General features: G+C 49.4%; 1 protein-coding gene across 1 annotated transcript in view; it reads right to left on the bottom strand.

The window, feature by feature from the left end:
• TMEM123 (transmembrane protein 123) overlaps positions 1-27110 on the bottom strand; it is a 44702-nt gene that overhangs the window by 15409 nt on the left and 2183 nt on the right. The window contains exon 4 of the mRNA XM_077770036.1: positions 22713-22769. Coding sequence (XP_077626162.1) covers positions 22713-22769 — 57 coding nt within the window. The remainder of the gene's footprint in view (positions 1-22712; positions 22770-27110) is intronic.

Genomic DNA, 27110 nt, shown 5'->3' with positions numbered 1-27110 from the left:
GGCGGTGCTAGTGCTCAGTCCCGACCACCGAGCCGGAGTCTCCGCACCGCGTTCGGGGCCCCCTCGCACAGCCGACTCACCCTGTACCCGCACAGCGACACCGGAGTTTTAGAGCAAGCTGACAGCAGCGCCTGTAACCCGTTTGGCGTATTCACACCGGTAATATTTCTCTTTCTTGTAAGGTTTATTTTTGAGAGAGACAGAGTGTGAGCAGGGGAGGCGCGGAGAGGGGGAGACACACACAGAATCCGAAGCAGCTCCAGGCCATCGGCACAGAGCGCGATGTGGGTCTCGAACCCATTAACTGTCAGGTCGTGGGCTGAGCCGAAGTCCTGCTCACCTGACTGAGCCCCCCAGGCGCCCACACCAGTGATATTTCTAGGGAATTGCTGGAGGGGAAGAACCGGGGGACCGGATTCTTAGACTTTACGTGCTTTGGGCTGAGAGAGCAAGGACATCCGCACTACCTTCTACAGTTTTTGCAAGCCCTCCAGTGACAGAAAGAAAAAGGCCTGCATCGAACGAGATTATAACAACTCTCGGCCCCTATCACAGCGCTTTAACTTTAGACCCGCTAACAAGTGCTATTACGCGCTTTCCTAGCCGACTGCGGATTCAAGCCGCAGACTGAGAGGCGAGGGCCCCGGGAGGGCGGCCTGACGCCAAGGCCAGGCCAGCGGCTCCAACAACATGTGACCCACTCGAGTGCAGGAACGATGACCCCGTGTATCTAGAAGCCCTGAGGCCGTGACTACACACAGTAAGCGGTTTATAAGCATCCCACGGACAATATTCTATTTCATCCCACAGCGAACTGGAGACACATTCAAGCATTGTTCCCGCCACCTGACAGCCGGGGCGATGCCAGCGAGGGGAGCCGGGACCCCCAGGACCCCCAGTCCCCGAGGAGACCCAGAGAACGGGGGGGTGGGGCTCGCAGACGCGCCGTCCTGCTCTACTCTGACGGCGCTCACGTTCACGGGCAGCACGTCGGCTCAGAACCGGTTCCGCAAACCCCGGAGGCGGAGTGCAGCCGTGGGAACGAGGCCGGTCGGGACGCACTGACGGCACCCTTCGGCGTCTGCCCGAGCCCTGCGGAGGTGGCCGCGGTCACCCCTCCGGCGCTCAAACGGCCGCACACTTTCCAACCGCGTACCCGCCTCTAAAATAGGGACACGCTCCCGATCTCACCCAGGTATTGTGCGACTTCGGGCACAGGTGATTACCTGCACCGAGCCCGGCCTGAGCGCCCAGGGGTCACCATGGTCACGACCTCCATCCCCGCAGGGAACGCGCGCACCGACAAGGCCCGGACCTTCTCTGCGGCAGGGACCCACCTCCTGACCGCTGAGCTCCCCTCCTCTCCCAGTGCCGCGCCCAGTCCAGGGGCCACCTCCTTCCAGACCCGCTACCTGGAAGCCACCTCTCCCCGTTCCACGTGCTCCCGGTGGGTCCGCACTTCGCATGCTCACCTTTCAGTAGAACGATTTTTGTCCTGCCTTAGTTACACGTCAAGCATCCTAAGGCCACCACCTCCGGCAGGTCCCCGGCTCCGCCCCCTCCCACACCTCGCCCAGCGGTCAGGTCAGGTCCCCGGCTCCGCCCCCTTCCCCAGACCCCGCCCAGAGGTCAGGTCAGGTCCCCGGCTCCGCCCCCTTCCCACACCCCGTCCAGCGCACAGACCACGCAGCCAGGGACTGTCTCAGGCTTATCAGGGGCCGCACAAGCCCCAGGTGGCTTGGATGTAAGACCAGCCGGGTTCCTGCACCCGACGGCATCTGAGGACCTGCAGTGACCTCTGAGAGCGCAGACCCCCCTCTTGACCGCTGTGCGTGCGCCAGAACAAGAGCCAGCACTTACACAGCAGGTACACGAACAGTCCCTCACGTAATCCTCACCACAACCCATGAAGTAGTACAGAGGGAAACTGAGGCACACACGGGTCAGGTCACATTGCAATTCTTTTGCTTTCAATTATGTAAGAAAAAGGCCACTGGAAACTCAAACCAGTCAATAGGAACCAATAATCCAAAGATTGTGGGGGTGCCTGGGGGTTAAGCTCCGATTTCGGCTCAGGACATGATCTCACAGTTTGCGGGTCCGAGCTCTGCATCAGGCTCTGCTGACAGCACTGAGCCTGCCTGGGACCCTCTGTCCCGCCTCCTCTTTGCCCCTCCCCCACCTGTGTGTGTGTGTGTGTGTGTGTGTGTGTTCACTTGCTCTCTTTCTCAAAAATAAACATTTAAAAAATAAATGCTCTCGTGAACTGAGAGGTTCCCACACATCGCCATACTCTTCACAGTTTGCTTCATCAATCTCACAAAACCCCGCAGGTTAGAATCACTCAGATGTTTGTTTCTCATTCCTCCCCATTCTTATCTTAATGGCTGCTCACGCTTGTTCCCTGACCTCCCCCCGCCCGTAGAGGTTTCTTGCCCAGATCTGAGGAGAAGGTTGGGGGCCTGCAGGCCCTGGGCTTCCCGGGAGCCCACCTGCGGGCAGCTGCTCTCAGGGAACTGAGCTCTCAGGGTACTCCCCACCCAGTCTACGGGCTCAGCGAAGGGCTGCGTGGTGCTGAGCTCACGAAGGAACAATCACACAGCTGGGCATCGGGGGTGCTTAACACACAGGCGGAGAAATCCTAGGACTAAGGGACTAAGGCAAAGGGGGTTTTCTGCCGACATCGTTTCTCAAATCTGGTGGTCTCCCCGGAACTATGCCCCCAGGGGTCCCTTGGGGCCTGCAGGACGTTTGCTGTAGGACACGAGCCGTGCACCGTCTAGATGAGATCCGCACCATCCATTTCTAAGCAGCAGGGGCGGATGTCCGGTTTCCTGGAGCAGGCGCCCCGGGGGTGGGGGGGGGCTCCACAGGGACCTTCCGTCTCCACCCCGCCCCGCGTCAGCCGCTGGAGGGGCCCTTCCCGTCTGGCAAAAGCAGTGCCTTATTTTGGGGTCTCCTGGCTCTGGCACCAGCCAGTCCGTCGTGAGTTTCTCATGACCACGGGGTGTGACTGGGAAAAGGTCAAGGACCCCGTGTGGTGATCTGTCATGAGCCCATCATATTCCTCGTACATGGGAGCTGCATGTTCTTTCACTCAAGGAGAAAAGAGGTTCTCATCAAGAAAGAGGTAGTCAACAAGGTCCACACATTAAAGACATTAGAAATTCACCCTTTTACTTAAAAATACGTGTACGACTCCTTTTCCTAAAAAAAATGTCTAAAGCAGTACACGTTGATGAGAACAAATTCCAACAGCAGTGGCTTCATTTGGCCTCTGGTAAGAAATCCTCTAGAGTGAGGGCGACACAGGACCGTTCTGTGCCCCCGCCCCACCCCAAGGCCACCACTAACTACTCCTACACGAGACACCACAGAGTCCCAGGCTGTGGGGGTGAGGCCGAAGCACCCCCAAACCACAGACCAAGACACAGCATGTGAGGTGGGGGGCAGGAGGGACCGCAGTGCCCCTCCCTGAGGCCAGCGCAGCACCGGGCAGTTCCCTGCAGGCGGGAGAGGACCCGGGTGCATATCCAGCTCCCCCATCACGGACTTGAGCCCATCACAGCCTAATAGAAGGCAATCGAAAACATTTGCTCCAAACCCTTTTATGACAACTTCCCTAGGGGTGTACTTCACACGGCTTCAAGCTTGGAAACAGCCTTTACCATTTCAAACGCAATATGCGGATCTAATTTCTTCACAGCCACAGGATTCCAGGGACTCCATGTAATCACTGGATCCACTTTTCTCACGGTCTGCTTCCTTTCTCAATTAAAATATCATTTCACATCTAACCACCACTTCAGATCAGAAGCTGCTGCTGGATACTGACATTTGGTAGATGTAGTAGGACTATTCTTACACGTTTCTATCTTTGGATGAGGATCCTATTTCTTCAGTGTTAACTAGGCCAACTGACTTCCAATCAATCAGTTTTGGTACAGTCCAAAAAGAAATGATAAAAATAATTCTAACCTTACTTACCAACACATTATTATCCACAGTACTTGTACTGATTGCATTCTGACTGGCCCAATTAAATATCTACGCAGAAAAAGCAAGCCCAAATGAATGCGGATTTGACCCTATAGGATCTGCCCGTCTACCTTTCTCTATAAAACTGTTCCTAGTAGCCATCACGTTCTTACTCTTCAACCTAGAAATCGCACTCCTACTACCCTTACCCTGAGCTTCACAAACTTACCAACTATACTTACTACAGCACTACTATTAATTTTACTACTAGCTGCAAGTCTAGCTCATGAATGAACCCAAAAAAGGACTAGAATGAACCGAATATGATAATTAAACTGAAACAAATGACTTCGACTCATTAGGTTACAGTTAACACTACAATTACCAAATGTCTATAGTATATATATTAATATCTTCCTGGCCTTTATTATATCTCTCATATGGTTATTAATATATCGATCTCACCTGGTATCTTCCCTTCTATGTTTAGGAGGCATAATATTATCCCTATTCATCATCGTGTCCATAGTAATTTTAAAGGATCACTTCACACTGGCCAGCACTCAATGCCTGTGAAGCAGCACAAGGCCCTCCCCTCCCACAAGGCTGACAATTACTATCCCAACTATCACACTAGTTCCACTCACATGGCTATCAAAACCCAACATAATCTGAATTAACAGCTTACAGCTCATTAATTAGCCTCATCAGCCTTATCTACTTTAATCAATTTAGTAACAGTTTTAACTTTTCACTACTATTCTCGGACTCACTGTCCACAGCCATACGAGCATTGACAGCAGGACTCTGACCGTTAATTCTTACAGCCAGTCACAGTTATCGGAGACTCTAACCCGAAAACAACTATACGGTACAACACTCACCTACAAAAGTGATTGTATCTTCGTTCCATTTGGAGCCATGCTTGTCCCTACCCTGATAATCATTACTTGATGAGGGTGTCAAAGAGAACGACTAAACCCAGGTCTCTGCTTCTTATTCTATAGCCTCTTGAGGATCACATCAGGATCCATCCCTAAACTTTCTAATCCTACAATACTGAACCGAACCAATCTCAACCACCCGGTCTAGTATCTTCCTAGGACTAGCATGTACGATGGCTTCGTAGTAAAAATACCTTCATAGGGATCCCACCTCTGACTACCTACAGCACACAGCAGCCCCTATTGTCAGATCAATGCTCCTTGCCGCTGTGCTCCTAAAACTAGGTGGGCCTCTTAGGGAGCCCCTGCTCAGGGTGTGCCCAACGGGGAATGTAGCAAACGGACTTCCCCCCAACTCCGCTCCTCTGGAGAACCCAGGCAGGGCTGAGACCAGGGACAGTGTGGACCACAGCCCTGCCTTCTGTGGGTCCTCAAATGAATACACTGGCTGTGGCCCTGCATCCTGGCCTGTCTCCAGCCCCGCAGGTCAACCGTGGGGCGCAGCCCCCAGCCCCTCAGGTCAACCGTGGGGTGCAGCCTCCAGCCCCTCCTGCCCAAACAGCCTGAAAGGGATGCTACAGGCAGCCTGGTGCTGGCACCCCAGCCCCATCCTGTCCTATTGCTGGGGGACACAGGCCCAGCCTGTCCCGGAGCTGGGGGGACACAGGCCCGGCCCGGCCCGGAGCTGGGGGGACACAGGCCCGCCCGGAGCTGGGGGGGCAGCGGCCGCGTCCCGTCCCGGAGCTGGGGGGGGCACAGGCCCGGCCCGGAGCTAGGGGGGCACCAGCCCCATCCCATCCCCGAGCTGGGGGGGGCACAGGCCCCGTCCTTTCCCAGAGCTGGGGGCGTCCCCGTCCCGTCCTGGAGCAGGGGCAGTGGGCCTGTGCTGGGGGGGAAGTGGAGCCACAGCCCCGCGCAGCGCCGCTGCACCGTGAGGCCCGCAGAACACGTGGTGTGTGCAGAGCAGCGCACAAGGGGGCACAGCCTGCGGGACAGAGCCGGGGCCGCTTCCACCGGAGAGTCGTCCTGAATCCAGACAAGAGCCCTGTGGGCCCCAGAGCTCCTAACACACCCCTGCCCTCGCAGCCCCTTCCAGGGTGCTCCCCCTGCAGCTCAGCCAGGGACACGAACCGCACACGGCTGGCGTCACAGTCCGTCCTCAGCGCTGCTCACGGTCTACAGCCGGTGGGCCGACAGACCCGCGGGAAAGCTGGCGGNCTGGGCGCCGCCCTGGCTTTTCAGTTTTTCTCGTTTCACGGTCCAGAGCTTTTGTTTTTGCTTTTCCTACACCCCTCACGCCCTGGACTCCCAGGGCCCAGGCCCCTCCCACGGGGTCCCCGCTGAGCCCCAGCACCTTCGTGCCCTGTTCCCCGAAGCCGGTGGCCCCACACGTGCGGTAGCTGCGGGGCCCGACTCCTGCCCTCACCCGCAGCGGTGCCCGCAGCACGCCAGGCATCTCCGGAGGCTCTTCCGGGGTGGCCGCCGCAACACCCGCAGGGGGCGCCTTCCAAGGGACCGTTCCCTCCGCGACCACGCCGCCCCCTTTCCTCAAGGTTCACAGACGCGGCCACAGGGACATCGCCACGTTTGCTCAGGGGCCCAGAGCCGGCTTCAGACCGCGTCCCTCTCTCTGCCCCTCCCCCACCCGCACTGTCTCTCAACTGTAAGCAAACATTAAAAAAAAGAGGGGGGGTTTCCACAGCAGTCGGGTCCAGCCCTCAGGGACGGCTGTGAGGGTTCAAGACCGCGTTGCAGGAAGTGGCTGCAGACGTGGTGGGAACAGGAGGTCTCGAATCAGAAGTGGAGCCCGGAGCTGGGACCGCGTGGCTGCGAGCTCCTGGCAAACCCCGAACGGAGCAGGGGCGCCGCTTAGCAGAGGAAGTGGTTTCTTGAGATGGAATCTGCTCCTGGCAGAGGCGCCCTGAAGATTGAGACGGTGACACAGGATTCAGAATCAGACATGAACTTAGCTGATGAAGCGGGAGAGGGTTTGAGAGGATGGATTCCAGTTTTGAAAGAAGTTCTGCTGTGGGTAAAAAAAGCTATCTAATGGCCGTGTGTCACAGAGGAATCGCTCATGGGGAAAAAATGTCAAACCGTGTGGCAAAATTTGCTTTCTTATTGTAGTAAACCCACGGCCACCCCAGCCTTCAGCAGCCCCTGATCGGTGAGCAGCCAACAGAGGCAAGGCCTTCCACCCGCAGAAAGATGACGACTCACTGCAAGCTCCGGTGATGATTAGCATTTTATAAGCAATAAGCCTTCTTAAATTAAGATATGAACTTTTTTTAGATAGAACGCTATTGCAAATTTAATAGGCCATAGTATGAACATAACTTTTAAATGCATTGGGAAACGAAAAAATTCATTTAACTCTCTTTGCTGGGGTGGTCCGGAATCTTAAAGGTATGCCCATACACAAAAACTAAAGAAAAGAAATCCAAACACTGAAGAAATTTTCACCAAATCACAAGGGAAGAGCAAGAGAACAACAAAGAACTACAAAAACCAGGAATCAAGAAAATGGCAGTAAGTGCGTGCATCGATAATTATGTTAAACATAAATGCACTAAATGCTCTAATCCAAAGGATAATTAAAGGGATTAAAAGAGACCCACCCACAGGCTGTCTTTAAGAGCCTCACTTAGATTTAAAGACACACACCCAATGAAAGCCAGGAGATTCCCTGAAAATGGAAATCAAAAGAAAGCTGGGGAGGCAATACGTCAGACAAAATAAACTTTACATGATAAAGGTAACAAGAAAAGGGAGTTATATAATGATAAAGGCACCAATTCAACAAGGGGATCCCAAAATGCTAATAGCTACACACCTGAGCTAGGAGCACTCAAATCTAGGAAAACCTGGCAATAATAGCCAGGGACTTTTTTTTAAAAAATACAAATTCTAGTTAACACATAGTATAATACTGGTTTCAGGAGTAGGACCCAGTGATTCATCACTTGCATATGACACCCAGTGCTCATCACAACAAGTGCCCTCCTTAATGTCCCCCCCCCCCTTCTGTAAACCCTCAGTTCTCTGTATTTAAGAGTCTGGTAGCTTGTTTCCCTCTCTCCTCTTTCCCACTTCCATACATTCATCTGTTGTGTTTCTTAAATTCCACGTATGAGTGAAATCATATGGTATTTAACTTTCTGATTTATATCGCTTAGCATAATACACTCAAGCTCCACTCATGTTGTTGCAAATGGCAAGATCTCATTGTTTTTGTCGGCTGAGTAATATTCCATTGTATCCATTTATCAGTCAATAGACACTTGGGCTCTCTCCATAGTTTGGCTATTGTTGATAATACTGCTATAAACATAGGTGGAGCATGTATCTCTCTGAATCTGTATTTTCGTATCCTCTGAGTAAACAGCTAATAGTGCCAACTGCTGGGTCATGGGATAGTTCTATTTTTAGTTTCTTAAATTCTCCAGACAGTGGCTGCATCAGTTTGTATTCCTGCCAACAGTGCAAGAACTTTCCCCATTCTCTACATCCTCACCAACACCTGTTGTTTCTTGTGTTATTAGTTTTAGCCATTCTGACAGGTGTGAGGTAATCTCATTGTGGTTTTGGTTGATATTCCCCTGAGGATAAGTGATGTTGAACATCTTTCCATGTGTCTGTTAGCCATCTGGATATCTTCTTTGGAAAAGTGTCCATTCATGTCTTCTGTTGTTTTCTTAACTAGGTTGTTTGTTTTCTGGGTATTGAGTCTGGTAAGGCCTTTATAGTTTCTGGATACTGGCTCTTTATCAGTTATGTTGTATGGAAATACCTCCTCCCATTCTGTAGGCTGCCTTTTAGTTTTGTTGATTGTCTGCTTCACTGGGCAGCTTTTTATCTTGATCAGGTCCCAATAGTTCATTTTTGCTTTTGTTTCCCTTGCCTCTGGCAATGTTTCTAGTAAGAAGTTGCTCTGGCCTAAGTCAAAGAGGTTCCTGTCTGTGTTCACCTCTAGGATTTTGATGGTTTCCTGTCTCCCATTTAGGTCTTTCATCCATTTTTAATTTATTTTTGTGCATGGTGTAAGAAACTGGCCAGTTTAATTCTTCAGCAGGAGACTTTCAAACCTCATTTATATCAATCATCCAGACAGACAACTGTAAGGAAATAGTGGCTTTAAACAACACATTAGATCAGATGGACCTAACATATATAGAACATTCCATCCAAAACCAGAATACACATTCTCTGAGTGTACACGGAACATTGTAGAAGAGATCACACGTTGGGCCACAAAACAAGTCTAAAACATTTAAGACTGAAATCATACCAATCATCTTTTCCAACCACAGCAGCATTAAACCAAAAGTCAATTACAAGAAGCAAATGGGAAAAAACACAGGGGGATGTTCAGAAACATGTTACTACAACCAATGGGTCAAGTAAGACATTCAAGAGGCAATGAAAACATACCTTGGGGTGGATCAGTCTGTTAATGGTCTGACTTCGGCTGAGGTCGTGATCTCATGGTTCATGAGTTCAAGCCTGCATCTGGCTCTGTGCTGACAGCTCAGAGCCTGCAGCCTGTCAGATTCTGTGTCTCCCTCTCTCTCTGCCTGACCCCTGCCCACAGTCTGTCTGTCTGTCTCTCTCTCAAATATAAATTAACCTTAAAAAATTTAAAGAAAAAATATCTTGAGATGAAGATGAAAACACATCCCCAAATCTGTGACGCACCAAAAATCATTCCAAGAAGGAAGCTTACAGTGATACAGACCTACCTTAAGAAGCAAGAAAATTTCAAGTCAACACTGATACCTAAAGAAACTGAAAAATGAAATAGACTAATAAAAAAAAATCATTGAACCCAAGAGCTGATTCTCTGAAAACATAAACAAAATTGATTAACCTTTAGCCAGATGCATCAAGGAAAAGAGAGAAGTCAGAATCAGAAACTCAGGACAAGTTACAACCGGCAGCACAAAAACACAAGAGGTAAGAGTAACTACTCTGCATAATTACACCAACTGGACAACCTAGAAGAAATGGATGAATTCCTAGAAACATGCTATCTTCCAAGAGTGAATCAGGAAAAAATGAAGTATGTGAACAGACCAATTACTAGAAAAGTTGAATTGGTAATGAAAAAACTTGTAACAAGAGTCCAGGAGCAGATGGATTCACAAATTCCCCCAAAATGTAAAGAAGAGTTAATATCTATCCTAGTCAAACTATTCCAAAAACTGAAGAGGAAGGAATGTTTATAAATTCATTCAATGAGGCCAGCATTATCCTGAAACCAAAACCAGACAGAGACACTAAAAAGAAAACTACAGGCCAATATCCCTGATGAACATGGATGCAACAATCCTCAACAAAATATGAGCCAAATGCGTTCAACACTACATTAAAAGGGTCACTGGCCACAACAAAGTGGGATATATTCCAGGGATACAAGGATGTTTCCCTATCTACAAATCAACGTGCTGCACAACATTAACAAAATGATGGAGATAAAAAATATCATCTCAACAGATGCAGAAAAAGCACTGGAAAAAAATCAACATCCATTCATGATAGAAACTCTCAACGAAGTCAGATGTGGGAACATACCTCAACATAATATTGGCCATATATGACAAATCCACAGCTAACATCATACTCAATGGCAAAAAGCTGAAAGCTTTTTCTCTAAGATCTGGAACGAGACAAAGATGTTCACTCTCACTACTTCTATTCGACATAGTACAGGAAGCCCTACCCAAAGCAAGTTGGTCCTATAGCCAAATATATATAGAAAATCCTAAACAATCTCCCCAAGAACTGGTTGCATTTCCACACACTAGTAATAAACAAAAAAGTAAAACAATCGTATTTATGAAAAAGAAGAAGACATCGCTGTAACCAAGTCACCGTACTCTGAAAACCATAAGGCAATGATGAAAGAAACTGAAGAAGACACAAATAAATGGAAAGAGATGCCATGTTCATGGAAAAGAAGAATTCATACAAGTTGACCTTGTTTTATCGCACTTTGCTTTACTATGCCTGAAAGACAATGAGTTCTTTTGTTTGTTTTGTTTTTTTACAAAGTGAAGGTTGTAGCAAGACCACATCAAGCAATTTCATTGGTGCCATTGTTCCAACAGCATTTGCTCACTTCGTGTCTGTCACATTTTGGTTATTCTCACGATAGTTACAATATCTCATTTTACTTGTTATGGTGATCTATGATCAGTGATTAAAACATCTGGAAAGCTCAGATCATGGTTAGCATTTTTTTGGCAAGCAAGTATTTTTAAACTAAGGTATGTACTTTTTTTTTTTTTTTTTTTTATAATGTTTTATTTCGAGGAGAGAGAGAGAGAGAGACAGCGTGAGCAGGGGAGGGTCAGAGAGATGGGGAGTCACAGACTGTAACAGGCTCCAGGCTCTGAGCTGGCAGTCAGCCCAGAGCCCGACGCGGGGCTCGAACCCACGAACCACGAGATCAGGACCTAAGCAAAAGTCGGACGCTTAACCGACTAAGCCACCCAGGCGCCCCGGTATGTACATTTTTAAAGACATAATCTGATGGCACACTTAACAGACTATATGGTAGTGTAAACATAACTTTACATGCACTGGGAAACCATGACAGTCATTTGACTCACTTTATCGCAGTGGTCTGGAACCAAACGTGCAACTTTTTGATGCATACCTATGTTGTTAAGAAGTCCTTACTACCAGAAGCCAACTACAGATTGAATGTGATCCCTATCAAACACCAGTAACATTTTCCACAGAACTAGAATCATCCTAAAATTCATAGGGAACCACAAAAGACCCTGAAAAGCCAAAGCAATCCTAAGAAGAACAAAGCTGGAGGTATCACACTTAGATACCAGTCTGTACTACAAAAATCAAAACAGTATGGCATTACACATGAGTAGACATATAGATCAGAGAAACCCAACAGAGAGCCCAGGAAAAAAACCTATGCTCAAACGGTAATTAATCTAAGATAAAGTAGGTAAAAATATACAGTGGGGAAAAGACATCTCTTCAGTAAATGGTATTGGGAAAACTGGACACACAGAAAAATCAAACCAGACCACTTTCTTACACAGACAAAAATAAACTCAAACTGGATTAAAGACCTAAATATAAGACCTGAGATTGTAAAGCTCCCGAGAGAGAACAGAAGCATAAACTTGTGGATAGCAGTCTTAGTAGTTTTGTCCTCAGGCAAAGACAAAGCAGGCAAAAACAAACAAATGAGACTACATCAAACTAAGAAGCTTTTGCACAGCAAATAAAACCATCCACAAAACAAAAAGAAACCTATAGAATGGGAGAAGACATATGCAAATAATGTATCTGATGGGGGTTAATATCCAACATATACAACTCAATACAAAAAACAATCTGATTAAAAAGTGGGCAGAGGACACGGATATGCTTTTTTCCCTAAGGAAGGCATATAAATGGCCAACACACACATGAAAAGATGGTCCCCATCACATGTCATCAGGGAAATGCAAATCAGAACCGCAATGAGCTATCACCTCATACCTGACAGGATGGCTATCAACAAAAAGAAATAAAAAATGTTGTGGGAATGTAAATGGGTGCAGCCACGATAGAAAACAGAATGGAGGTTTCTCAAAACACTAAAAATGAAACTACTATATGGGGTGCCTGGGTGGCTTAGTTGGTTAAGTGTCCAACTTTGGCTCAGGTCATGGTCGCACCATTCTGGAGTTTAAGCTCCATGTCAGGCTCTGAGCTGACAGCACAGAACAGGCTGGACCCTGTTTCAGATTCTGTGTCTCCCTCTCTCTCTGTCCCTTCCCTGCTAGCACTTGCTCTCTCTCTCTCAAAAATAAACATTTAAAAAATGAAAATAAAAATGCCATACAATCCAGCAATTCCACTTCTAGGTATTTAACTGAAGAAAATGGAAACACTAATTTAAAAAAAAAAAAAAAAAAAACTGCATCTCTATGTTTATTGCAGATTTACAACAGCCAAGGTAAGGAAGGAACCTGAGTGACCATCAATAGATCAAGTGCACATAATGAGCACGTATTGTACAACAGAATATGACCTCGCCATAAAAAATGAAATCTTGCCATTTGCAACAACATGGATGGACTTAGTGGTATTAAGGTCAACAAAATGTCAGAGAAAGAGAAATGAGATACCACATAATCTCACTTAAACATGGAATCTAAAAAATCAAATGAAAAAACAAAAACAGACTCAAATACAAGAGCAAACTCATGGTTGTCAGAGGGAGGAGAATGGGAAGATGGGTCAAACAGGTAAAGGGGATTAAAGATACACATTTCCAGTTAAAAAGGAGTCACAGGGACTTCAAGTACAACACAGGGACTATGGTCAATACCGTAGTAACTGTGATGACAGATGGTAAGTAGTGTGGTGAGCAATTTGTAACGTACATAAATGTTGAATCACAACGTCGTACAGCTGAAACTAAAATTTAAGTCAACTACAGTTCTAAAAAGATAATTAAAATAAATCCTACAACTCCACAGCAAAATGTCACTAATTCAATTTAAAATGGGCAAAGGACCTAAAGAGACATTCTTCCAGAGAAGATATACAAATGGTCAACAAGTACATTAAAAGATGCTTGCGGTCACTCGGTAACAGTAAAATGCAAATCGAAGCCGGGATGAGGCATCGTCTTGTTGGAATGGGTAAGATCAAGAAGACCACTGATGAACGCTAGTGACATTGGTAGAAGTATAAACAGCTCAGCCACTGGAGACACCAACATGGAGGTCCCTCAAAAAATTAATAGAAATACCCTAAGATGCAACAATTCTACCTCTGGGTATTTACCCAAAGGAAATAAGTTCACTGTGTCCAAGTGACCCCTGCACCCCCATGTTAGCAGCAGCGTACCTACAACAGCCAGACAGACATGGAAACAACCTATGTGTCCATCAGGGGATGGGTGGGCTAGGAGTTCTGATACATACACAATGGATATCATTCAACAGCAAAAAAGGATGAAATCCCACCACTTTCAACACCATGAGTGACCCCTGAGGGCATGACGTTAAGCAAAGTAAGTCAGACACAAACCAATATCCCATGATCTCACTTAACGTGTGAAATTTAAAATAAAAAAACAAGCAAGCTCATAGAAAAAGAAATCCGCTGTATCGGCACCGGAGGCAGGGGTGGGGGAGGGGAGCAAATGAAGGTGGTCACAAGGAAGAAGTTTCCAGCTGTGGGATAAGGAAGGCGAACGGATGTGGTGTACAAAAGGGTAGGTCCACGGCCAACACTGCTCGATGACAGACAGGAAAACGAGGAGCAAATCCTCAAAGGTCACATCGCAAGAACAAAACGCACATTTCTTTTTTGGTTTGTTTGATTTTCTGGGCTTTTCTATCTATGAGATGATGGATGTTAACTAAAATTACTGTGGTCTTCACAATCTAAGTCAAATCATACCACTTTTACGTTACGCTTATACAATGCTGTATGCCAATTATTCCTCATTAAAACCGTAAAAAATGTTTAAGTGTAATACTGGCATTACGATGGTTTAAAAAAGAGTGTCCTCGTGTTTATGTGCGAAACATGCAATCTCGATATGCACACCTTTATGATAAAAGCCAGACTACTACTTAGGACAGTTTTAAGCCACTTTTCTCTGGAGAAAGTCATAAATGATTCATATTTCCATTATCTGCACAGTTAACTGCTGTTCGCTTTTTCTGTTTTTTCCATACTATGATGTAAACAGACTTAACAGGGGTGGAGTCTCACAGCACGCACGCAGGACGACACTTTGCTTTAATGCCTTAGGGAATTTTCAGGAGGCACGCGGGAACAATCGTGAAGAACACCTTGTTGAGGCTGATGTAAACAAATCTTACGAGTGGGCTTCAACTATTCTGTGCAGCTTTTCAGGTAAATAAGTCTTTTGGTTATGAAACTTCCCTCAGGAATCTATTTTTGGAAAGCTAGTCCATATCCGTCCTTGATAACCACTGGGCTCTTATCCAATCAAAACAATGTGAATAAAAATAACGAAATCGGGGCACCTGGGTGGCTCAGTTAATAAAAATTACGAAATCGGGGGCACCTGAGTGGCTCAGTCTTTGCGCATCCGACTCTTTCAGCTCAGGTTAGGACCTCACAGTCGTGAGTTCAAGCCCTGCGTCAGGCTCTGCACTGACACTGAGGAGCGTGCTTGGGATTCTCTGCACCCCTCCCTGCACTCTACTGCGCGCTCTCGCGCTCTCTCTCAAATAAGTAAACTTAAAAAAAAAAAATGACAAATTAAGCTCTAAGGCTTGATGATTTTCAACACACCGACGGGGTCACATAACCACCAATGACCGTCCCTGAGATTTACCCCCAAGAGCCCTCTTCAATCCGCAGGTCACCCACCAAGTTCACACGGTGGTTCCCAAGCTGTGTCCCCCTTTACCACCACCCCCCATCTTTCTCTCCGAGACAGGGAAGCACAAGACCAGGGGCCACTTCACTCCCAACTGGACCTCCCCACAGCGCCTGGGCCTGCCCCCTTCCCGGCTCCCGTCCCGAGCTGCCCCTCCTGAGGCCTGCCCCCTCCCCACCAGCCTGCAGCCCTTCTCAGCCCTAACAAGCTCCGAGGCCCTCGGGGCCGGCTGTGGGGAATCGACTGGGCCATTAAGCCACCTGACTCCCACCCCAAAGCCTGCTGCTGGCGTCCCCTCTCACACCTGCCACCCAGGATGCAGCACGTGTCTCCAGTCCCACGGGGCCCATTCCCATGAAGGGAAAGGCCACGCCTCCAGTTCAAGGAACGCCAGGCAGGGAAGGGTTTCGTGTTGACAAAGGAGCTCCCAGCTCATCTCCCAGGTTAGACTGGGGAGGCAAGCATTAATCTGGCTTCTCCTGGTTTCAACAGAAATGCACGTCAGGTCTTGTGCTGAGCACTGGGGACGAGGCAGTGAGAGAAGCCAGCCCTGCCCCCTGAAGAGGGAACCTGTGGTCTAGGGAGGCCAGCTTAAACCCTCAACCAGATGTGGCCGGTCAAAGACTATTTCCTGAGGAAGGGAAGCAAGAGCTGAGATTGGAAAGCTGAACCGGTGTTAACCGGCAAAGGCAGGAGGGAAGAGCCCTTCAGGGAGCCAGAAGAGTACGTGCAAAGGCACCGTGGCAGAGAAGGCGGACACAGGAAGGGCACGGAAAAGGGTCAACTGGCCAAACAGCAAGCAGGAACACATTTAGTTTTTAGTTTGTGCCAGGTGCCATTTTAAAGGCGGCTGATTCTCGTTACGTCATCCAGCCCACAACACACCTGAACTTGACAGAAGGCACTGAGGCAGCACGACCTTAACTAATTTGCTCAAGGTCACTTAAAGGCAAAGCAATTTTCTTCTTTATCTTCCCCGAAATGTAATGGCACACATGCTGGCTGGCTGGGGGAACATGAAGAACTAGAGGATCACATTCACTGTGGAGTGAAAGTAGTCAAACCAGTTCTCACTACACAGTCAGGTAAGAGACCAAAACCGTCACTTTCCAACTAGTTGTTTCCGTGCAGTAAGACAGAACCACAGTGAAATGATGTGCAGGAGACGGCTAATTCCCTTTTGAAGAAACGGTGCCCATGTAGTTAAGTCTGAGTTTAGAAGAACTAAAAATACTTGGTGGAAGTATCTCAATAATGATAAAAAAAAAAAACTTTTCCAAGATTTCCACAGGAATCCCACACTATTTTTATAGTTAGGAAAAAAAAGGCGGCAAAAACAAGCTAATAAAATGACAACCTGACAAATGGACGAAGGACTTGAGACATCTGTCCAAGACGCACTGATGACCAAGAAACACATGAAAAGGTGCTTTGCCTTCATTAGTCAACAAAGAAACAACGAGATACTGTTTCATGCTAAACCGGGGATCCCCAACCCAATTTCAATGTGAGAGGGATTCCCCCCGCCCCCCGGAACACCAAGCAATTCTTGGGCCACCAGCAGTGTGTCCAGAAACTGAGAGTTGACTTACCTACGGGACAGCATGGGCCCCTGCAGGCGAGGGCTCGGGAAACCACACCGAGGCCGTGGCTGCGCTTCCAACCACCTACTACGGTTCGGAGGTTCCCATGACCTCTTTCTTAGGCTCTTTTAATTTGCTAGAGCGGCTCAGAGAACCCAGGGAATAAAGGACGCACTGAGACAGGGGATGAGGGCCGGGGAAAGGCACGGAGCCCCCATGCCCTCGCCAGGTGACCCTCTCCCGGCAGCGCTACCTGTCACCACCAGGAAGCTCTCCAGACCCACTCTGGGTTTTCCTGAGGCCTCGTACTTGGTCACGCCTGCCTAAGTCTTCAGCCTGGGCCCCCTGACACCCCCCCACCCCCACCAGAGGTCGGAGACTGAAGGCTCTAGCCACCCAACCACAAGGCTGGCCCAGCCCCGCTCTGGGTGGGGTCTCCGAGTCACCTCATTAGGGTACCAGAAGGCACCTTTAGTGCTCCTAACACTTGGGAAATTCCCAGAGTTTAGCTGTGAGCCTGAACCCTGGATAGAGATGGAAACCCCTTGAGGAGCACACCTGGGTAATCTGAATGACCCACATGTACTTCCCACAAATCCCAGGAGCGCGCATGCCCCCGGGCCGGGACAGCGAGGTGGGCAGGGGACCGAGTTCTCATACACGGCCCGTGGGAACGTGAAGCGGGCAGCTGATGGGGAAGGTGGCCACCGAGCACAGCGTTTCCACACGACTCCACAATTCTCCTCCGTCATGCAGCCAAGCACGTACTTCCGTGCAAATATGTGTACACGTGCTCACAGCCACGTTTTCCACAACAGCCAAACGGCACAAAACGGCCTCAACGTGCAGCAGCAAACGGATGGAGGAGCGGGATGTGGCCAGGGGAACGGTATTCGGCCGTGAAAGGGAATGAACTACGGTCTGCGCCGCCACGCGAACGGACCTAGAACACCGCTAACGGAGAGGCTACAGTCTCAAAGGCTACACGCTTCCTGGCTCCATTCCTATCAGGGTCTAGAAGGACGTCTACACACACAGAAAGTGCATCACGCCTGCCTAGGGCTGCAGCTGGGCAGGACGGAGACGGTGGTGGACAGCTTCCGAGGGGAGGAAGATGGTCTAAAACGGACCGTGGGGAGTACGCTGAGAAACGCTGAAACGTACAGCACGTGACATTTATCTCAAGAAAGCAGTTTTTAAAAAAGAACCATAACCACCTCCCCAAAAACCAGTATGAAAATATTCCCCACTCAGTGGAAGGAATCTAACTCCAACGGTGAGACCTTATGAATCACATCTCAGATCAGTAAATAGTAGACTGTCTGCTACTACCCAGAGCTGTGGAGTCTGGAGGAAGCAGGCACCTTTTACTGCCAGTGGGGGCAAACGTTACCTTCTTGGAAGACAATTTAACAAAATCGCCAGTTAAAGTATTACACCATTTGATTCACCAGCTCTGCCAGCAGACAGAGCCCACGGGTACCCTTGTGGGGAGGTGCACCAGCGTGGGCCAGGAAGGGTGCTGGCCACAGCACTGCAGACAACCTAGGTGACCGTCAGCAGGGGGCTGTGTGAGTTACGCTATGTCTGTCCCGTGGACTCGCACGTGGCTATTAGGAAGCATAGGGTCTGTGTTCTATCTGTCCCGTGGGCTAGCATGTAGCTGAGAGGAAGGACGAGGTTTCAGTGAGACATGCTGGGCAAAGAGGAGTGTGTGTGTGGGATCACCCACTTAATGTTAATGGCAAGCGTCTACACCACTGAAGGATTATGCTGACACAATGTTTTGGAAGGATACCTGTGAAACTGTAGACATCTCTGGCCCCAGACACTGCATGAATGGCTATTCCACTAACTGAGATGAACCTGAAGAGGTCTGGGTGGACGAGGAGTCTAGCCTCTAGCGGGAACGGAGCACTTGGGAAAAGGATGTGGTGGGGTTTGTGCAGAAAGGAAGTCTGGAGCTACATTCTGCATGTTTTCATGCACTGGTCAAAGGTCTTAACGTGCACGTGCCTTACTTGGATTCTATAATTAGCTGTAAATAAGTTACATAGTAAGAAAAAAAAAAGACACAGGTGAGCAAACCCCTGAGGAGCCTAACCCTGAGCACCTGACGCCCATCAGTGCGCAACTCTGACCACTGTACCCCGCACTGCTGCATGCTGGGTGGGTCGTGGGTCCAGAGCAAGTCCACCAGCTTTCTACTGAAAAGGAATATTTACTGAAAACAGATAAAGAAGCGCTGTGGATCCAGTCCAAGCTGTGTCCAAGCTCCGACGTGCACTGGCCTTCAGGTTTGGGGAGGCGCTCCTGCATCCCGTGTGTGCTGGACCCAGACCCTGACCCTTCGCACGCGGCACCCAACGCCCCAACTCCCTGCCCCCCTTCGGTGGTCTGGGCGCTGGCTTCTGGGCCCCGGGCCTTCCCTTGGTGCTGTGATCGGGTCTTCTGCTTTGAAAGGGAAGAGAGTTTCACAACTCCTCCCACTTCCGTTTTTCTCTGAGTCCCTTCTCCGTGGAGCACTTGTGGGAGCTCCTGGGTCCCTGCACGCCTTCTCCGTCCACGTCCTTCCCGCGGTTTCTCCGGCCACGCCCTGTTCAGCACCGAGCCCGTGCACCCCGGGAAGCGCAGCCGACAGGCACCACTTCCCAGGTCTCCCCAGACCTCACGGCCGGCCGGTCACCCAGCCCCGGACCTGAGCCGCAGACACGGGAGAGGACGGAGACTGGGGGCCTCTGGGGGCTCACAGGACAACGTCTACACCCGCAGCTTCTCTGTGAACCGGGGCCCTGCATCCCGCCCGCGACATGCTTCAGACAGAGGCTTCGGGAAACAGAACACCAAGCCAGCTCTGCCCTGACGGCTGCCGTCCCGGGGCGCACAGTGATTCAGAAACACCGCAGCTCGAAGCCCCTGGACGCCTACGGTCCCCAACCCAGCCAGGAGAGGCCCAAGGAGCCAGCACCGTTGCCCCAATCGGCATCTCTGGTCTCCCCTTCTACGAGCCCCCCCCACTCTATTTATGAGGTCTCCAAACGTAATTGTACTTCCCAAATCCTCTACTTCCAGGTCCTGATCGCCTACCTGCGGTCACGCGACGGCAGCGTGGTCCCCTCACCGCGCTGGCCAGGCCCCGCCTGTGCCCCTGACACACAGGAGGCCCAGTCCTGTCCCACGACACCCCCACCGACACTTGCCTCTGCCTGGAGCGCCCTTCCCCCGGCCTACGGGGCTGGCTCCCCCTCCCCCTCTGACAGGCAGGTGTCTCAGACCTGTCAGCTTGGAGTCGCTGCGGTCCTGCCACAGCCGGGACAAAACCACACCAACCACAGGTGAGGGAAGGGCCAGACCAGGGATGCTTGGTGCCCGGATGGTAACCGGCTGCTGTGGGGATGCACCAGCGACAAGGGGTTACTCCAATTAAAAACTTCTGTAGAGGGGCACCTGGGTGGCTTAGCTGGTTAAGCGCACGACTTTCGCTTGGGTCATGATCTCGCGGTTCGTGGGTTCGAGCCCGGTGTTGGGCTCTGTGCTGACTGACGGTTCAGAGCCTGGAGTCTGTTTCAGAGTCTGTGTCTCCCTCTCTGACCCTCCCCTGCTCACACTNCCAGCTCATACTCCTCAAATGATGATGAGGGCATATGAAAACACAACCCTTACATATAATTGAGTGGTACAATTGCAAAGTGACCTCAACTTCTGATTCTCTGACCTCAAGTATCAATGTTATTCAACACCAAAACAGCTACAATAATGGAGAATGCTGGAGCATGGACCAGTCACGTGTGCAAAAAGCATGCAGTGGTTCTTTGAGATGGCTCAGCAGTGATAAAATACGTATTTGGTTCCACAATGCAGTTCAACCAACATGTGTGCGTTACCTCCTATACACCAGGCACAGTGTTGGGATGGGAAGTCACAGACGCTGCTCTCAAGGAACTTAGATGGAGACTAAAAACAAACAAAATAGAGAAAAAAGATTTGCTGGATCTAATGTGCGGAGTCCTATAAAACGGAAGGCACCATGTCCCAAGCAGTATTGCTGGCAGTTTGTTTATCCAAGAACATCTTCCTTCAGTTCACAAGATACAGGAGTTCGCTAAAGAAAAGTGTTATTTTCCTTTTGGAATCGATGCCAAATAACCCACGTTAGACCAACAGCATCAAGGAAATTGGTGATGTTCAAAAACACAGTTTCCCATATTAGAAGGGTCTATGAAAATATTAAGCATCACGTCTTACAAAAACACACAAACTCAACATGTTATATAGGGTTTCAAGATCCTAAGAGGAAGTAATAAGTTATGGAAAGTGTTACAGACTGAACCGAAAAATTTTATAGCAGCTGTATTATCTGATGTGGTTAGAAAACCTTTCGAGGCCACGCTTTCCTCCCCCATGACCTTCCCTGTGCCAGAGGAGGGGGCGTTTGAAAGCATCCCACTGACACTGGAGATGCTGATCTTAACAACCATCCACAACTGTCACCAGTGGTGTTTCTTCACTGAACAGTGTTTTTAAAGGTGAGGCCACACCACAGCTTCAGGAACTGTGGTGAATCGCCCAGGCTTCGAATCCCAGGAAGTGAGTTTCAATCCTGGATGTGCCATGGGACCTCAGGCAAATTTCTAAACCACTCTGGGCCTGTCTCCTGGGTGACACAGAACCACACCCCATCTGCACTTAGATTCAGCAAACGTGTGCCATGTTTCTTACACGCTGCAGGCATTCTGTAAATGCTAGCACTTAACACGGTCTTCACTACCACCCTTCCTCTACCTCTTGGGGTCATGCGAAGTTGACATTCAGTGGTACTGAAGGAGTTCAGTGAAGGCCAATAGGAAAAGCCACCTAATAACCTAGTAAGATATTTTTAAAAACCCTCATATAATCATCATTACATTTGGGAGCAGTCTATCTAGTCCCTTCCCCAGACGGAGAATTTCCCGTGGAATTACTAACGCTAAAATAAAAGGGTTCTCTGTTCAGCCAGAAGCCTGTCCGGGAGGCAGGGGCCGTGAGAAGCATGGTCCCGCAGTGTGAACGTGCAAAATGTCGCTGAACCAGTCGCTTAAAAATGGTTGACAACTCAAGTTTCACGTGGTGTGTATTTTTCCACAATGAAATAAAACACAAAACAACCCACGAGAATTCCAAGAAGTCAGAGCTTGGGCAAGCCCGGGCCCTGGGCACCCAGGACGCCTCCGCACATTCGGACCCTGTGTAAATATTCGCGGGAGGGGAGGCTATGGGTCTGGTGACAGGATCCAGGTACCTGTTCTGGTCTCGACCTCAGTGCAAGGCACACGCCGTGACAGTTCACGGCTGCCGCCCACGGCATCAGCGTGGCTCCCAGATGCAGCCAAGACGCCCACGTGTCCCGAGGGAAATGACAAGCGAAGCGCCTCACCCGCTGTTTCAACGGGAAGCAAGTCATGGGCTGCAACCCGGCCGGCGGCTGAAACGTAAGCAGGTCCCCCCGGTCCCCCTCCCCCGAGTCGGCCGCGGCGGTCGGGCCTGGGAGGCTCGCTGCACCGGTGACACGGTGGCCTGAAGCGTTCGGACCACACCTTCACTCCTAAGTGGGCTCCGAGGCCCAGGACGCGTTCCAGGAGGGCCAGGAGCCTGAGCTTGCCTTCACGTCCCTGCCGGACCGGGAGCCGTCGCCTCAGCGCAGCCCCGAGGGAGGCTGTGGGGACCCACGAGTCAGGGGCTCGCGGCTCAAACGGGTCACCTCCTCCCCACGTGCTCGCCTGCTCGTACGACTTTCCGTACCCGAGACCGACAGAAACCCGTGCTCTGCGCCCCTTCCAAACTCACCTGTTGAGTTAGCACTGTTGTCTCCGGGAGTCACCAGCTTCTCAGAGTCCGGAGAGCCTATAAGAGTAAAAAGATATGCTGTGATGTAAAAACATTTGATATTTCAATAAGACCGCCGGCATCGGTGGTGGTGCTGTCGGGGAAGGCAGTGTCCACAGCACGGTCCGCTTTTGTCGCTGTTGCTCTGAAACACGCTTTGAAGGTGTCGGGAACTATGGGGCCGTGTTCCTGGATCTTTCGAAACAGAAAACATGCAGCTGTGTAACACTCACTCACACGGGACGTGCGTCCACCTGTGCGCAGACACAGCGAGGGGCAGCCGGAGACCAGTTCCTGCTACTGACCGCTGTGCCCGGCGGGTCCTGACCTCCAAGACCCTGACTTCGGGCAGGGGAGAGGAGATGAGGTAGGTAGGATGTTCCGTTCCTCCCCACCTCACCTCTGGCAGACAGCGGTCTATGCTCAGTATTTTGGAGCTTGCCTTTTTTGCTTTGTTCGTTGGTTTCTTAAAATCCACATGTGAGTGAAATCATATGGCACCTGTCTTTCTGTCTGACTTACTTTACTTAACGTTATACTCTCTGGCTCCATCTATGTGGTTGCAAAAGCTGTTTGCAAAAGATTTCACTTTTTTATGGCTGAGGAATACTCCATCTCCTCCATCTCTCACACACACACACACACACACACACACACACACACACACACCCCTTCTCTGTCATCTGCTGAGGGACACTTCAGCTGCTTCTGTATCTGGGCTACTGTAAATAACGCTGCAGTAAACTTAAGGGTGCATGCGTCTTTTCCAATAAGTGCCATTTTCTTCTGATAGACATTCAGAGGTAAAATTGCTGGGTTATAGGCTAGTTCTACTTTTAACTTTTTGAGGAACCTCCATACTCTTTTCCACAGTGGCTGCACCAGCTTGCATTCCCACCACCAGTGCATGAGGGTTCCTGTTTCTTTCCACATCCTTGCCAACACCTGTTTTTTGGGTTTTGGGGGGTTTTTTTTGCCTTTTTTTCTAGCCATTGTCACAGGTGTGCGGTGGTATTTCCTTGTGGTTTTGATTTGCATTTCCCTGATGAGTGTCGTTTAGCATCTTTTTGTGTGTCTGTTGGCTATCTGGATGTCTTCGTTGCGGAAATGCATATTCAGGTCTACTGCCCATTTCTTAATTCTATTTTTTTGGTGTTGAGTTTAAATAAGTTCTTTATATATTGTGGATGTTAGACTCTTAGGATTTCACTTTTAATTGCAAGCCTTCTTGTAGAAATATGATTCCTTCCACTTTTAACTAGTACCTTAAGATTTGGGAAAAGTTTAGAAGAATTCCATGCCCCAGTTAAACAACTTTTCAGAGTGGTTTATTCAACCTGTGTCTATATATCACTCAATATAAAGTATATATAAAACACGGGAAGAGAGCAATTATCCGCCAAGATAGCACTCCCTGACCAAACACCCCAGTAAGGTGCGCAGTAGCCAGTGACGACGCTGAAGGATCTATCATCGTTGTGTGTGCACATTCCTTTTTTTTAATATTTTTATTTATTTCTAGGAGAGAGAGAGAGAGAGAGAGAGACAGCGTGAGCAGGGGAGGGTCAGAGAGAGAGGGAGTCACAGACTGAAACAGGCTCCAGGCTCTGAGCTGGCAGTCAGCACAGAGCCCGACGCGGGGCTCGAACCCACGAACCGCGAGATCATGACCTGAGCGAAAGTCGGACGCTCAACCGACTAAGCCACCCAGGCGCCCCTGCACATTCCTCTCAATGGAACTATTCCATTGATCACCAAAGGATGTGGTGTGAAGATGAACCCAATGATCAAGGCCAGCTGACCATCTCCTGCTGCTGCCAGCTAAGGGGAGCCCTGAAGGCGGGTGTTTTGATTCACAAACAAGCGACTTCCAGTGAAAACAAGGCAGTGTCCCAGCGACCCCTGGTCGCCATGCTGTACTGTGCTCACATATCTGCAGCTGGTATCGAATACTGGCCGATATTGTGACAAGCCTTACGCATGCCAGGCCTGTGGGGACGCAGGTGACTGGCACTGGCTTCCCTGGCGCTGCCAATGGATCCGAGAAGGAACGCCACCACACAGCGACAGGGAGGAGGCCCAGAGAAGGCCACCCGCTAGAAAGCGGCAGAGCCTGTATGTGTACCAGGCTGCTGGGCTGCAAAGCCCCTGGGCTGGAGCGCCGGAAATGAGCTGTTGGTTTTCTGCTCTACACCCGCTTCTCTCCCGGGCTTCTCAGTTGTCGTGTTTCCATTATTCAAGCCCCAAACCAGAGGTCATGCTTGGACCTCTCCTCTTCCCCACCACCTCACCCAGTCCTCTGTTAGCAAGGGATGTCAATTCCACCCCAAACAGATAAGCAAGCCAGGCACTTCTCTGCGCTATCAACGAGCCACTGTCTTTCTCCTGGGCTACTGCTGAGCCTGTTTCTGTGTCTCGGCATCATTTCCTGGCAACCTTTTTTGCTTGAAAAAGAAGACAAAAGCAGAGGATTCTTGTAGATTGAGGGCCTTTCTCCTTTTTGCAGTCAATTACTTATGAAGCAGGTACCTGGGTAGGCAGGTTGTGCATCCTAGGAGACAAGGAGCGACTAACTACAAAGAGGCTGATGCTTTGTGTGACTGAGAGACCAAGTATTAACATACAATAATGTGCTGACTGGAGGAAAAGAAAGTTACATTCGTCGAGAGGTGCAGACTCACTAAGGATTAATTTAACCTCCTAACTGGCTGCCCAGTAGGGTGGTGTTTGGTGCCTGGGACTCACTTTAGAAAGTGCCTGTTATTTGGAGTCTCTCCCTGACCCCTGCCCTCCTCCCCACCCCAGGCTGAGAACACTTGAAGTATGGTTTGCCTGAGAGCAGACAGATGTAACCACGGAAGCCGAAGTGGCCACCTCCAGGCAACCTGTGTGAACTCTTGAAGCCTGCATTTCTGAAGCCCCCTTAATTCTCGGGTTTTTCTGTCCAAGACTCAAGAAGGTCCCTTCCTTCCCCTCAGGCTGTCTGCGGTGGGTTTCTGTGACTTACCGCCAAGAGCCCTGACGAACCCCACCCCATCTGTCCTTCCTGCTTCCCTAACCCGTCCACGGCCTCCCCAACACCTCCAACTCCAGACACTTATAAAGTGCACTGCGGACTGAAGGGTATTTTCAACGAGAGAAGAATTTCAATGTTTTGATCTGCACTATTCCGTTAAGAGCACACTGGAGACTGAGCCATTATCTATGAGAACAGCCAATACCACCTGAAGTGACTTAGTGGCAAAATGGTTAATTAAGAGTTTGGATTTTAATCTCTGAAATCAAACATGTATGAGCGGTTTAACTTTGAGTAAAACATTAAGTGATATCTAAGCCTCAGTTTTTTTAAATCTATAAAATGGCAATAATACTGTGAGGTTCCATCAGGATGACGTGGGTACCTCGATTAGCATAATAGGCGGTACACAGGAAACTGGCTGCTAAAAATACTGTAAACGCTCTAGTATGATTGTTAAAAATTAGTGTACTTCACAAGGATACTTCATACACGTTACACACTATATGTGAAGGCCGGGAAACGTTTCCTTGTTTTGAGAAGCTCTCTCTGGAGCCGCCTTCTACTCTAATTTCACAGTGACATTAGGGTCTGTACACACAGACCTAATCACTGTACTAGTTCATGAAATGAAGGCTCTCCTGCAGCAGCGATTCGTCCCAAGATATCCAAGTAGTAAACAGAACGGTGCAACAGTGAGTGTTAAAATAAGGCAATCTGTTATTCGGGGAAAAAAAAAAATAAAGCAAGGACACTCGGTTTCTCTAATCAGAAATTCATCAGAGAAACAATAAAGTTTACTTTCACAAATAACAAACTTAAAAAATGGCATAAAATTAGCACCAAAATACACTGTTTCATTCCAGATTGTTCACCTTACAGTGAAACATCTCATAATATCGAAAATATGATGGACGTGATTTACTGACCATTGTTTTCTTAAATGAGGTCAAAATCGGTCTGCAAAGCCGGCTCGGGACATGCACAATTCAGCAGAGCAAATAAAACAGCCAAACAAACAAAAAGTGGTATTGTCTTAATTTCACCCAGATTATTCCAGCCGGAGCAGGTGTTGTGCCTCAACTGCAGCCTTTATCTTTTGCTCAACGCACAGCAGCTGGACAGAATGTAAACCTACGGAGGATTTGGGTCACTGAAAAGAACTTACCCTGTTTACCGACCACCGCCCGGTGACCCGACTGCGACAGTGGCTGACAAAGGGCAAGTGCGCGGCGAACCCCGCGCCTCCCGGCCCTTCCTCCCCCCGAACCAGGAAACCCCCGCGCGCGGAGCACGCACACCTGGCGGCGGCCCGAGGGCTGGGGGGCAGGGGCGCGCCGGGG

Source organism: Crocuta crocuta, unplaced genomic scaffold, assembly GCF_008692635.1.
Source record: "Crocuta crocuta isolate KB4526 unplaced genomic scaffold, BGI_CrCroc_1.0 scaffold80, whole genome shotgun sequence".
Classification (NCBI taxonomy): domain Eukaryota; kingdom Metazoa; phylum Chordata; class Mammalia; order Carnivora; family Hyaenidae; genus Crocuta; species Crocuta crocuta.
The sequence above is the reverse complement of the archived record's forward strand: the minus strand, read 5'-3'. Positions and strand labels throughout refer to the sequence as shown.